Source organism: Lonchura striata, chromosome 2 (assembly GCF_050655825.1).
Source record: "Lonchura striata isolate lonStrDom1 chromosome 2, ASM5065582v1, whole genome shotgun sequence".
In the NCBI taxonomy this organism is placed as follows: domain Eukaryota; kingdom Metazoa; phylum Chordata; class Aves; order Passeriformes; family Estrildidae; genus Lonchura; species Lonchura striata.
Window position 1 is genome coordinate 67539999 of NC_140704.1, and position 15289 is coordinate 67555287.

General features: G+C 35.3%; 1 protein-coding gene across 1 annotated transcript in view; it reads left to right on the top strand.

The window, feature by feature from the left end:
• Nucleotides 1–15289, top strand: part of DTNBP1 (dystrobrevin binding protein 1) — a 62269-nt gene that overhangs the window by 6969 nt on the left and 40011 nt on the right. Inside the window, exons 5-6 of the mRNA XM_021553254.3 lie at nt 2142–2274; nt 8565–8697. Of these exons, the coding sequence (XP_021408929.1) occupies nt 2142–2274; nt 8565–8697 (266 nt within the window). The remainder of the gene's footprint in view (nt 1–2141; nt 2275–8564; nt 8698–15289) is intronic.

Consider the following 15289-nt stretch of genomic DNA (forward strand, 5'->3'; position numbering starts at 1 on the left):
AGTATTTGTGGTTTCCCCTGATTTCATTCACTATTCCTGCTCTGGAAGCAAAGTGACAAGTTGTGTGGTTTATTTGTGGAATGAAGGGAAAGGAAACTTCCAGTGAGTGTTGCTGATGCCTTACTCAGGCCAGATTTTCAGTTTGAAGCCACGGGTAAGGGGCAGACAGTGTAATCTGGGTGGCCATGATGCAAAAAAGGACTGAACTGTGAGGTTCTCTGTCCTGGCTGAACACTTCACTTTGGCTGAGTGCATCCTTCCTGGCTCTTCTCTTCACTTAGGGACTTCTCTATACCTTTTTAGAGTGGATGAATATTTACAGTAAGAAAGAAGGTCTCTTACATTTTTTTTTTTCTCTTGCCTAATGGTATAGCCCTGCTTTTCCCTGTAGTTCAGTGAAAACCTTCAGGCACTGGAGATGGAGTTCTCCTTGCCAGTTTGGCATGTTTTACTGCTCATAATGATCTTTTTTTCCTAGGAAATCTCATAAATGATGTGGTCACAATTTTATTATATGTGTTACAGTTTGCTTTAAAAATTGTAATTTTGAAAACAATGTGAGGTTTCATATATATTTAACTAATATAACCTAATCTCACATGTTATGGCTGCTTGGGAAAATGAGAATTAAAAACTTCCAAAAAGACTTAAATTTTCCATTAAATTCAGATATTTACTTTACACACAACTCAGTGTGTATGAATTGCTTGCAGAGTTTTGTTTGTTATATTTTTATAAAAGGGGAAAATAAAAACTCTGTAAGCACAGAAGATTGATGGTACTGTAGGAGACCTAAAGGTCCACTTGTCCAGTATTATATTTCTGGTTACTTGTGCTGTCTTATTTATAAATGTTGAGTAAAGTGAAAATTTCAAGCTTTAATTGCAGCATAGAGTCTTACCATGCTAAATGGTAGATGTTAACTACCAGTTCCATGTAAAAAATTGTCCTTTTAGATGGCTGTCATTTCAGCTGCATTCAGTTATCTCAGGACTGAAATATTTGTGGTGTTTGTCCCCATCTCATAGTGGTTTTGATTTTTTTTTTTTTTTTTTTGTTTGCTTTACTGTTTCACAGACATAAATAACATATCCCAGTCTCAGAAATAGACCTGGCTTTATTTAAGACTGTTAGGTCTTTTGAAGTGTTCCATTTCTCACTGGGCTTTGGAATAAGTTTTCAAAACTTGTCTGGTGAAACAGGATGTTTTCTTAACAGGGATAGGTAGCTAGAGGAATTTGCAAAAGATAGAAGTTGTTATTTTAAAATAATTGATATAAAGTGGGTAGAATTGTAAATTTGAGAGCTCCTTTGCCTCAGGCTTTTTCAGTTTCTGCCTATAAAGACTATAGAAATTGAGGAATTCAGAATGCAGATACAGCCACAGGTTGTAGTTGTGTGCAAGAGGAAGAATGGGTAATGGAATTAAGAACAGGGAAACAATAATAGAATCATCTCAAATATATATAATGGAAACATTTGTTACCCAAGATCTCTTGATCTTGGTGTTTTTCATAGAAAATATAAGTGAAACTTGGAAGTAGGGTATCATTATATAATAAAAGTTAAGAAGAATGGAACAACAAGAATTGAAGTAATGTAGAAATGTGTTCATAAACACTTGGCACTACTGCAGTTTATCACAAAAGCAGACGAGCAGTAATGTTATAAACGCAACTTTTTTAAAATGTCATTCCTTTTACTTTATCTTCTAGACTACTTTGCATGTCCAGAATTTTCATTTTTATTGTTAAGATGAAATTGGTATGACTGGCAACATTAAACTATTGATATAAATATACCCAAAATTGCAGCACAGCGATGTTGTTATTGTGCACCAATGCAACATGGCTGCCAAAATTTCAGGTACATCTTGCTTACAGTTAATAACATCTGTAAAATACTTCCTGCATTGATTAGTACATTGAGAAATAACTTTTTGCCATATTTTTGTTCAGTGCATTTTGATATAAATATTCCATATTAAGGGGGATTTTTTTGAGCATGTTGTTTATTTACTTGAGGAGTACACAAGTGGCAGTGTTGTAGGGTTGCTGTGCTGACCTTATGCTTCCAAATGTATTAATTATAAAAATTAGTCAAGACGCTCATGAACAGTAATTAAAAGACCTCTGTTGCAGCTGGTCGACAGTGAAGTTGTGATGCTTTCTGCACACTGGGAGAAGAAAAGGAGCAGTCTGGTGGAACTGCAGGATCAGCTTCAGCAAATACCTGGGTTCTTAGCAGATCTGGAATGCCTCACAGCAAGCCTAGGTAAGTTCTGATAGACATAACAAGCATTTAGATCAGTACAGAGGATTAGACTGAAGTTCAGCTGTTGTGAATGTTGTGATTATAAAATTTAATTTTGCTTTCTGTAGTAAAACTGTAGTTCTTAAACTACTTTTTAAAAAAGATTGACAAGTAGCAGTGGTTGCTCTCCCAGCAGTTGAAATTTTGTATATGTTGCTATTTGAAAAAAAATTTGACAAATGTTTGAACAGGTGAAAAATGCTATTTTTGAAGTCTTACTACATTGTTTAGATTTTTGATAGTATGAACACTCATGTATATAGCTGCTTCTTTTGGAGTCTGTGTAATTTACATAATAATGTTTAAAATTACTATTTGGGGTGGGATGGTGGGAAATTTACCTGTCTAGGGACACTTTCAAGGCAGAAATGGCAGAAATTTTTGGTTTTGAATAATTGTTGGTTCCAAAGATAACTTCCATAGTTTGAATTAATGTACAGGGTTAAGATATTCTGAAGTGATACCCAGCTTTTCTATAGGTGAATATCAATGCTGCCTATTAAGATTAGCAAACACCTCAGTTTGTTAGGTGGGTTGCAATTTTTAAAACTTTACCAAAGATTAACCTGTTCATTTTATTTAAAAGATGAATACTTTGGTGGACTAATTTTGGAACCTCTCATACAAAGCTGTTGATCCACTGTTGAAAATTAAATTAAGAAAAAATGTTGGAGACTCTTAGTCTCTGAAAATCTCTGCTATTGCTGAGCCTTGAAATGGGCAGGTAGCATTTGACAAGCGGCAACCCTGTCTGTCCACAGTACGTCTCCTGATGCTTCCATGAAAATTTATATGGGGTGTATGAAATTAAAGCTTTGAAAAATTGCTGTCTGCACATGGATTTTAGGCAGCTGAGTTCCCCAGGGACTGTGCCTGCACTTCTCTTTCTTACAGCAGCTGGGAAGTATGCAGAAATTCCTCATGTGATGCAGCTCTGTGTTTTTGTGGGGTGGGCTGGATTTGTGTGCTGACACAATGTGAAGAAAAGGAGGGTTCTTTTATGTCTACAGGGGCTAATTTCTCATTCTGCTATGGTCAGTGGACATGCACAAATCAGTTTTTGTTCCTAGGTAGGCTGATGATAACTTTGCTATTTACTCCTGAACCAGGGAATGTATTCTACTTTTTAATTATGATTTTCTTATACCATCTTGTTTAATAAGGTTTTATCATCTGTGCTAACTATTTAATATTGGCTGTTTGAAAAAAAAATTCTAAGGAAATAAAAGTTCAAGTAGTGATTTATTAAAACACTGGGTTTAATATTACTATGCAGTCCACTGGTAGCCCAAAGAAAAACAATATAATAGAAAGCTAATGGAATTGCCTTTATAGTTCATAATGCTGCAAATGCTGTAAATCCTGATTAATTTGGGCTACTTTCTGATTCCTAATACAGTTTTATGAACTAGAATTAATCTCACTCCAATTGTAGAATTTCTTGGATAGGTATGTCTCTAGGTAATTTGTTGATACTGCAAATGTAGGATTTTAGGAAGCATTCAGAAGCCTGTTCAGGGAAGCTAATGAATTTTGAGGTGTACTGCTAAGGTTCTGAGATTTGAACCAAACCTTCTAGCTTTACCTTTTGTGTCAGATATTAAATAATTTATCTAAAGTTTCTTATTAATTCCTTCTAGCATCTGTCAGTTTTTTAAATTATTTTGGGTTTTATTTTTTCTTCTAATAATTTTTATGGAGTCTATTTGAACAGATAGATGTTGAATTTGGTACAAATTATCTAACCTTTTGAAGGTGATTTAACAGAAGTTTACTGCAATACTCTGCTCTTTGTTTTTAGTTTTTATAGCTCTTAACTAACTGCTTCATATAAATATAAACTGTATTCAGTTTTCCAAGAGATGACTATTACTCTGACTGTAAATTTTCAATATGAGTGAAATGCTCTGTTGAAAAAAAAAGTGAAAATAGACTCACAAAGTGCTGGGTTATGTACCCAAGATGTAATTTGGCTAACCTTCATCATTTCAACAAAATAGTTGTTTCTTCTGACATCCTATGTTTCTAATAAATCTATTAATGCTTTCATTCTGAAAGTAGGTAGAGGATCCTGGCTGCTTTTGGTGAAAGAAATTTCAGATTATGGAAATGAGCCTTTTTTGTGATCTACTTAAAATTGACTCATATACAGATTCTTCAGCTTTTGCTATGTATTACAAGACACGTTTTCATTAGCAATTCTATAAAGTTCTTTAGCTTAGGTTTCACATTATCAGTCATCCCTCACTTGGAGTGGAAAGTCTGTCTTCATTTGATAAATTTATTGTATTATGCAATGTCTTGTAGCTGCTACTGAGAACTTTGAGGAAAAAATTACTCTCATGTAAAAGTGAAAAGGACAGTTACTGCCCTTTCAAGGTGCAGAACTGGAGTCTAAAGCCACGTTTTAGTTGAGATGTTGTAGAAAATATCTTCTTGCTGGTATCTGGCATTCTTAGTATGAAATATGTTTTCATGTTTGAGCAGAGGCATTTTGCTCAAACATCAGTTTTGATTTCAGCAAATCTGTACACACAAACATTGATCCAAATCCAGTTTTTCTCCTTTTTTTTTTTTTTTTTTTCTTTTAAAGATCAGCTTGATACTGGTTTCAGAAAGACTGATCTTGTACATAGGTGACAGATCCAACATAGGTTGAAAATGTTTTACTGGTGGGACTGGGAAGAAAATAAGGCTGGGCATGCAGTCACAGGGATAAAAGCCTTTGCTTCTTAGCCGTAGGGGGTTTTTTTTGTTTGTTTGTTTGTTTTTTTAAGTGAGGACTAGATGGGTGTGAGAATTCATTGGGGAAACAGAACCTTTTGCATTGCTTAGAAGTATCCTTGTTTGTATCTTGAGTAAAAGGTCACTCTTTTTTATTTCCGATTATGTATCAAATATGAAAGTTGCCATTCTCTAGCTTTGCAGAATTTGTCTAATTTTTTCAGAATTTGCATTTATCTTTTATTGAAAAAATCAGAGAATAGATTGAGAAGATCTATGTAAAACCAGAGAATTTGAAAAATATTGCGTAGACAGCTATGTTCAACAGGGAATTTTTCTCCATAGGGTCTAGGGCACAACACTTCAGCAGAGGGGGTTGTATTAGGTAGGGATAAAAGGCATAGTTTGGTGCTGTGAACTTGGAAGTGTCTGAGGATGGAATACACAAGGGAAAGGATCCTAGTATACTTGCTATGTAGTTTCAGCCAAGAAGCTGCTTTAACTTCATGTAAGTGGTATAATACTAGCTGGGTTTAAGATCCTTTCTGTAAAAACAGGTTAAAATTGAGCGGTAGTAGAACTGTGACTATATAAAGTTTTTTTGTTTGTTTGTTTGTTTGTTTTTTTTTTTTTTTTTTTTTTTTTGTTGTCGTTGTTGCACCTGAATTGATCTCTTCCTGTTCATATATGCCTTTCACTGCTCATTTTAAACTTTTAATAATCTCTGCCCCTGTGTGGCCTGGAGGTAGAGGAAGTATCTTTGATATAATTGCTTCCATCCTTTCTGCTTTTTGACTTTTAGTTAGAATGTAAATGAGCTTTGTAGAAATGTCTTTAATACTACTGCATTGTTTCTGTTGTTTGAATGGCTGGGACAGTGCAGGAAAGCTACCTCTCAAGTTAGTGGAAACCCATTTTCTGACATACAGCTGTGATTTAGCTATTTTAACAAATTTTGTACTTATACAGAACTACAGATAATATAGGTTTCAGTTAGAAAAATTATGTGGTAAATTTAAGTTAGGTACACACTTTAGAAAGAAATTGTTTTCTGAAAGAAAAAAATCTGTGGTTGTAGAGTTCTAGGTGAATACTTTAATATCTGATAGCTGGTAAACTATGGAAAACAGTGTACACTGATGGAAGATAATGCAATGTAATGTCACCTGACCAAACTTTAAACATACTTCAATATAATTAAAACTAAGAATTAAGGTTTGTGGTAATGTAAGAAATACAGCCCAATCTGCTATAATTGGAATGATGTGACCCAAAGAAGAAGGTTTTTATTTTCAGTTATCTAATAAAATTTCTACCAAATAGTAGAAATATTGCTATACATGAAAATTCTTAATCTAAAGGTATATATATTTTTTTAAATATGAAAAAAATTGAGAGGAGATGGGGTTTTTACAACCTAAGTTTCAAAATAATTAAATCTGTAGTTTTGTTTGGCACTGACTTTATATGCACAGTGCATATATTCACTTTTGGGTAAGAGAGATGTCAATTCTCAGCTGTAGTTGGTGCAACAGAGCTTATCTTCAACTTTTTTTTGTGCAAAGCAATTTTTCTTTCACTTCAGAAAGGAAAAGAACTTCTGAAACCTCTGCTGCAGTAAAGCAGATTGTTGTCTCCCGGAGAGATCTCTAGTGTTCATTCTTGTTCTTCAGGAGCATAGTGTTTTCTGCAATTCCCACTAGAGGCTGCTCAAATGCAAGTGCTAGAAATCAGTTGTTCTCTAAAATTCATTTTTCTTTATCCACTTTATTTTCCTGTCCTTTGTTGTTGTCTTTTAATATTATTTCAACAGCAAATACAGCAAAGCAGGTGGTGGGCGTTTTTAAGTAGAAAAACAGTGGTTGATAGGTACCTTAGTAAATTATTTTCCGTCCTGCTGTGTTTGAGAATTTTGCAGATTAATAAGGGAGCAATTATTCTGAAAAGCAAGTTAGCACAATACAGGTATTTGGATTTTAATGCACTCAGAGAAGTCCATTTCTTAAAGAGAATGGGCCAACCAATCATAATTGTAATCATACTTCTGAATTTTGTGAGAGAAAATTGAGTATGTGGTAAATGATGAATGCTCTACATCATAATACATAGAACTGAAAACATTTTTTCCCCCCAGACTTGTTTCTGCATTAATTGTCAACTGCCTTTCTTTATTTTTGTTTGTTTTTTGCCAATCCCTCCCCGTTCCGCTCAGTGATCTGTATACAGAAAAATAATTTAGGGAAATTTTTACTGATTAGATGATTCATGTTTCCCTTTCCTGTTGTGGATCTTCTTTGTTAGGGACTAAAAAATGGTGAAGTGATGCCAAACATATGACTAGCCATCCTAGGAAATTTGCTTATGAAGTCTTAACTTTTGCTTTTTTAGGGGAACCACAAGGATGGCTATTTATAATGAAGCAATGGCTAAGAAAGTTGAAATTATTTATTGTCCAAGATAGGCTTCAAGTAGAATGGCCAGGCCCGAATGGAGGATTTGACTGATGCCTTCAGCTTAACTGTTTCCTTTTTTTGAGCGTCTGAACTACATTAACTCTGGCTGCTATTTGTAAAAATGTGAATTATTCTGCAATTTGCCTTCCCTCTGGTATAGGAGAAGGCCTGGCAAAAAGATGAATAATATTCCTGTAGTTCACACAGTTTCATCCCAGAGTGACCAGCTGGTTAGGATTTGGGAAACTAGTGAAATCCAGAGGAGAGACATGAAATTTAGCATTACTCACTGTCAGGGAAAGTGATCCTTTGATACAAGGTTCACATGGGTTAATTCAGATGAGAAGAGACCTCAGGAATTGTCTAGTCCAAATTTCTACTCAAAGCAATGTGAGCTATTAGATGAGATCAGTTTTCCCAGGACATGTCATAGACAAGATCTATTTGAAGTTGAGACTGAACAATTATATTTAAAGACAAGATTAAGAGATGCATATGTAAAATAGGTAGATTTAATTGTCAAATTTACATGTGTATGTAAAATTGGTAAATCTCTGTTTAGGTATCAGTAAAGGGTCTGTCTTCAGAGACATAAATGTAAGTTCTTTTATATTACCATGGCATCATGTGAAAGTTAAAATTCTCACCATATGCTTTATTTTTGCTTCATTTGAATAAATGATGATTTGACCTGCCTTTGGCCAGCACAGCTTTATTTTTCGGATTAGTACTGTGCAGGAAGTGCTAAACTGGCAGTCTGCTCAAGAAGGAAAAGTATGAGTCCTGAGTGCTTCTCTTCCTCAAATACAGGCCAGGAGCCTGTGTCACCACAATGCTGGGACAAACAGAATGGTTCAGCATCTTGCTACAAGGGAACCTCAGAGAGATCTCCCTTTAACGTGCCTCTGCTGCCACTCTTGACTGTGGGACTTGGGCTGAGATTTGTTTATGTTTTGGAGCCATTTATATGTGTGTAATTATCACCATGTTAATTATTTACAAAATCCTGTTTCTGTTCAGGTGAGTTGTCTGTCTGTTGATGCAATTTGATAACCATACAAGTCTTTCTTACAGCCCAGCTAGAGGCAAACTTTGAGGAAATGGAGAATCATCTGTTGTGTCTTGAGGAACTATGTGAGCAGTGTGAATTGGAAAGATACAAATGTATGCAGACATTACAGCTGGAAAACTACAAGAAAACAAAAAGGTAAATAAAACACTTGCTATAAATATAAATTAGCATACAATATAAGCATTTTGTAATTAACCCCTCCCCTCCATTATATATAATATAATCCCTTTTATTTTCCTCTTTTAAAGAAACAATAGTCTTTGACAGGATGTTGCAAATTTGTAGTAGATTCATGGAATGTCTTAGTAATGAACAAAGAGTACATGTGTTTGGAAAATTATCATAACATTGTTGTTAAGATTAAGTCATGTTTATTATTCTCCACAAAGAATTGGAATAAGGGCTGTTGTTAATAAGCAGAGATAAACTGCTGTTTCTTTTAATCCCTTGCCCTGGTTTATGGATTCCTTTCTTTTTTGTTTTTTTTTGTTTGTTTTCCCCAAGTACCTGTCAGGTTAGGAACTGAATTCTCCTCCATTTTCCTTTCAGCTCTATCAGTATCCAATCCCATAAGTACCTTTTACTCTGTATGAAAGGTATTAATCTCCTGCCATTCTCTTACTTGTAAAAGCAGGGCATTGATTATTGGAATCAGACTTCAACTTACAGCAATATGTATGAAAATTCAGAACTTTGAACTTATGAGCTTCAGTTTTACCTAAAAGATAAAGTAGCAAGAGAAAATATTAGGCCCTTAAATAACTGGAACTTTTGACTTCCTTGATTTTTGTTGCCACCAGTGCCAAAAAACAACCTAATAAAAGGAGATAAGAAAAGCAGTATTACATTCATTATATAAATTAGGAATTGAGGAGTTGAATTGAAGCAGTTTGTCAAAAACAGTGTCTGACAGCCTTTTAGGGAGGGAGGGTGGATGTGGATCTTGGCTGACATGGGGATAACCAGGTTACTCGATCTGTCCAGGCAGGAGTCCTGCTGTTAGCCAGGGGAAGCACCCTGGCATCCTCCTTGCCTCCTTGATTGTGGAAGCAAGTTTGATACTTGTGGTAAGATCAGAATAAGTGGTTCTTTCACAATTCTGATGAGGATATGGTGAATGAGGGTAAGATTGTGCCAGACAGTACTGGCTACATTTTCCGCAGCTTATCTGTGTTCATCCTCCTTATCTATTTGTATGGTTTCTTAAAATCCCAGTCTCTTCCCAGAAGATCTATTCACCCCTGATTACTTTTTCCCTTCTGGTTTGAAGTTACCATATAAGGAATCCTAGGCTTCAATGGTGTTACAGATCCAGAAGGAGTGCTGATATTGCAGGTTCTACCTCCCAAAAGTTTTCCAATACCTTAAAGATCCCCCTTCAGTTTTCTGTGAAATTTGGCTGTTTCTTACCTAACTCCCCTTTAAATGCTTGTGAAATCCAGTCATCCGTCATGGTCCTATCTGTGGCTTTTGTCAGTATCTTATTTTGTAATCTGTCACATCTGACAATTTCTCATGTCATGCCCCTTTAGTTTTTCACATCCTGTTCAGTTGTCTTAACCTCAGGCCAGGGCCTCAGCAATGGTCTGTAATTTTCCTGCAGCCTGGATTTTCTCTTTCCCAGGTCAGGGCAATTCCATATTCTCTCTCCAGGAACAGTCAACAGCAGTCAGAATGGCTGAGTATTCACTTGTTCAGACCTGCTTGAGTAATCTAAATGTCTAAGAGCAATAATTCCAAAATTCTAAATATCTGCTATAATGACAAAATTTTTAAGTGTGTATAAAGCAACAGATTTGGCCCCGTATAATTATCTTTCTACAGTTTTCTGAATGGATTTTGTTCTCTGCCATCCTTGCTCCCTTTCTCCAATGCTTTCAGTATCAAAGTGTTAAAACATTGTCTGCTCTGCTTAGCAGCATCTAATCAGTTTTATAAATAGAATGCTAAGCAAGCTACTTAGTGTAATTGTAAGCTGATTACATTTGGTCAGACCTGACAAAACAGGAAAAATGCAGGTAATTTCTGGTTGACCATTACCACTGTATTTATTTAGGTAAGAAATTAACTGCTAGCTCATTACAGGAAGGACACTTGCCAGTGTAGGCGCTTGAAGAGCGAGCAGCTGATTAACTTGATGTGAGTGTGATGTGTGGTATATGTTTGGGACTCGTATCCTGTCTTTCTTTCTTTAGTGCTTGAGGTTTTTACTGTGATACCAGCAGAAAGCTGAAAGAATCAAGGAGGGGGGAAGGGGTCAGGAGTCTATGCTCTCTCTTTAGCACAGAAATTATTTTCAGGGAGTAAGTGCTTTTGTGATTGAAAAAAAAAAATATTTCATGTATTTTGACAATATTGGGGTGAAAACTAAGGTGAATTTGAGTACTACAAACTGATTATTTTAAGCATGTAACAAAACGTAATTTTGTTATAAAGTCACTGTAGAGCTTAGGCTTGAAACTCATGTATTTCAAGTCTTTTAAAAAAAATCCTATAGAAAGACTTAGAAGAAGGTGCTTTAGGTCAACATCAAACCTATGAAATGCAGCTTATGGTAACTATGGGAAGTTATTTTAAGAAATAGGTCTCCCTATTAAATAGAGCAACTTCATTTCAGTTCAAACAGATCAATTTTTTGCTTTCTGTCATTGTCTTGAGTGCTATTTTCAAGGTAGATTCATCAATATGCATCTTTTCCAAACTATTTAAAAGGCTGGTATTTGGGGAGATAGGTTTTGGATTTTGGGGTTTTTTTGTGAGCTTATCTCTAAAATTTTAATATTATCTTTTTTGTGTTTAAATCCATTGATCAGGGTACCAGTACTGTTGTATGAAGTCTAGATTCCACCCTTGTTTTCTCTGGTTAGTGTCTCTGCAATCATTTGGATATATGTTAGCATTAAACCATGTAATTTTGTTTCCTGTCTTTTTTCAATTAAACACAATTCTTCTTCCATTTCATTCATTCTCCTACTGTGGATATTCTGATTGCAGAAAACTTTGTGTCCCCTTAGTCTCATGTGGCAATTTTTGCTTTCCTAAATGCACAGTGTCCTTTAGGAATCACTGTCAGGAGCTCACTTTTGTGTCATCTATTAATGTGCCCTGAATGGCAGCCTTGTGGTGTAAGATAAAATGTTTCTGACCTGAAGCTGTACTTGCCATGAAGCTTGTGGTACCATTTGTATCCATTTCAGGGAGATCACCACATTTTGAAAAATAGCAGCTCCTGAATATTGTGTCAATTAAAAGGAGCTGCCCAAGTGCAGCATTTTGTAGGAATACATTGGGAATAGCAAGGTCCTTGTCACTGGAAATGAGTGGATAGATTTTACTGTATGTTACTTGACTGAAAACATAATTGTCTGAATGATAATTTTTTAGGATGTCATTTTTAAGAACCCATTCTGTTTTTCAGTATTTGTCAGCTTTGAGAGCTAACATAGAAGGAAAATAAATTTAAAAATCTAAAATACAAACCTTAGTGCGACTGTTTTTTCCTTTTTGACGTTATTTAAGCAAATGCTTTACTTGAAGGAAAAATAAATTCTTTAAATTTGTGTTTATTCATAATTTTTGAATTTTATAGGTTATTTTTAGTGTAACCTCATGCTTTCATAATTAGTGCAGTAGGTGAGGAGTTGGACAGATTTTCATAGTTTTTGCTGGATGCATTGCCATGCCATGATGGTGCTTTTGTGCTTCTGGGGCAGAAGAATGCTTGATTTACTTTTTCTTTCAGAAGGGTAAAAAATTTATGGCAATTGCATTGTGTAGATTAGAGATGTGTGTGAGACAATGTCTTGGTTACTGTTGTTTTTTCTGTAGACTTTATCCCTCTTTTTAATTGCTTTGGGAACAAAAGGAACAGTAAGAGCTGTTGAATGTAGATATGGTGACTTATTTGAGGCCTTAACAACATAAACATTTGAAAAATAGGTACAGAAGACCTTTGATATCTATAGCTCTTGTTTAGATCCCATAGCATTCCTCAAGTGACAGGCTGGGACAGTACTCTGTACTGTACAGCATCCTCAATGGTGATTCCCTGTGATACATTTAAATTTTGCCTTCATAACCCTCTCAAGCTTTACATGTAATTTATAAAATTTACTTTTTATATCTAAAAAAGTGTATATGCCCCTTCGTTGCAATGTTTTAAGCAAGTATATTTTTCCTTTTGACCTTAAGTGTACTGTGAATTATTAGTGAGACCTCAGCTATATGTTTCATAGTCCTCATCAAAGTTTTCACCAGTGTAAATTTTCATGCCATGCTCTTTTTGATCAGTCGCCTAGTGGTATAGATTTGGAGCTGCTATACCTCTTTGTAGGTGGGTACTTAAATAAATACTTTTGAAAAATTGGATACAGAACTTCTGTTATCTTCTGGAGTTTTCATGGCAGATGTGCACTGGATGACTGGCTTTGAGTTTTCATTAGACGCTGTATCAGTTTCTGCACTCGCATTGCAAAGATGTTTTCTGTCTTGTTTCATGAGTTCGAGTACAGCACAACCAGCAGCAACTGTTTTCATGGTGATAACTGGCTGGAATTAATTTTATTTCCATCAATTGTTGTACTTCTTTGGACAGACACATGGAATGAAAATTCTATTGCTCCTGAAGAGACTTGCACAAGCTTTGGAAGAGTTTAATGGATAATTCTGCTTCCTTTTTTTTTTGTAATTTGAAAGCTCTGAACTTTTTGTTTGCAAGAAATCTTGCATTACAGTATTCTGCATATGCCAAGCCCAAAGGAGTATGCTGCTTCATATTAGTGACTTTTATTCCCCTCAGTGCTCCCAGTATTTGGAAACATTGGGCAAGACTGAGCACACAGCAGATTTGAAGATTGCAGGGGTTTTGGCAGTTTTTTCTCTTATTTGCAAAGTGTGAATATATGGTATAATTTATGTCACTTTTAAGTTGATGTAATTTTGCCCTTTCTCTGGTGATCTTTGCTTGATACAGAGAGCCAATGACATTTTTTGCAAAGAGATTTACTTCTTACCTTCTTATAGTCTTGTTTTTTTTCAAATAGGCAAATAAAAGGCTTTTTTATTTGGCTTTTGTGACCTGTGGTTAAAGACTGAATGTTTGTGTTGGATCCTGTGTATCCTACAGCACCTTCTAATAATGTTATCTAGAAAATGTTTAAACAGTATGTCAATCCTGCATAATTTATCTCTACCTTTATGTGGTGTTTGTTAGTGGGCATAATCTGCAAATCCTGTCAAGCTGTTAATACCAGGCATTCTTTGTCCAGACTTACTGTAGCAATAATAGGAACAGATGGTTTAGGACTGCCTTAATCATCATTTTGTACCCTCCCTCTCTTCAAAAATGCATTATTTATGTGTGTAATTAATTCATTGTGGCTAGTGGCAGAAGAACAGGACTTAGATGCTTGTCATTACCACACTAAAACTCATTCTTTTTGCTATGTCTCCTGATAAATTGTGTTTCTTTGCTCTGGATTATTTCCTGAGATCTTTAATAACTCCTTTCCACTTACGTTGAAAACTAATTCATTTAAAAGAGTTTAAAAAAGAAGTATTAAATGCATTCATTGACAATGGTTCTGTGAGGGAGATTTCACATTCCTGCATCAAAGGGACATATTGAGGATGCCTGAAGATATTCAGGTTGTAACTTCTCTGTGACACAACTGCATTCATGCTGTGTGGAACCACATTCAGCATTTTAGATGAAGACTGTACATGGAGTCACAAGCTCCTTTTACTTGTTTCTGTGAATTGGGGTTTTGCCATATGTTGCTTACTGAATAAAGCTTGGCCAGTTCTTGAATACTGTCATCTTTTTGCTTATGGAAGTTGATGGCCAGGTTAAAAGAGGGTCTGCAGTTTCTTGTATGGTTGTTTACCAAAAACAGGTTTGCAGGAACTCCTTTTCTTTCTAGAAAAAAATGGTGGAGTTGATGGTGGAGGTGACCTTTGATGGTGGATTGTTTGTACCTTCTCTTAAACTTCACCTTCTCTTACATTCTTTCTAATTTCTCAAATTGTAGCTTAATTTTCTATTCTCAGATTTCAGCTTTCAACTTTGGTTCGTAAAATTTTGGTTGTATGATAAAATCAAACTGTGTTGATACATGTATGTTTTAGTGATCCAGTGATGTTGCATACTAATACAAAATGAAAAAAAAAAAGTAAACACTGTTGGGCTTTTTGAATAACAACAGGATGAAAGCAAAAGCATTAGTAACTAGTGTCCTGTGCAAAATCCTACACCTGAAGGCATGAGCTTTTAGAGGTAGCTAAGCATTTTTTCCACATTTCAGATTCCACTTTGGAGTGGTTCTAATGGCAAGTGCCCTGTGTCAATCTCATAGGAGAGGACAAAACTTGCCTTTAATAATTTCACTTCTACTATTTTCTTGTGATTTTAAGGCCATCTCCCTTATAGTTTACTGTTCTTTTGAGTAATAGTGCCTGAAAATTGGTTTCCCATGTTCTTAAGCTTTGTTGGGGTTTTTTTGAAACATCAAAACAGAAATGCTTTCAATGAACCCTGGAACTGCTGAATATATTAGGGCAGTGCTTGTTTTTGGTTGTATTTTTTTAACTTGATTACTAGTTAATGTTTGTGATTGCTGCAAAAATTTGCTGGGATCAGTTCCATCTTCTGGATTGAAATTAAGATAGAAGTTGTGCTGGAAAACAGACTCCAGCTACTTCTGTATCTGCATGAGTATGGAAGCAAAAA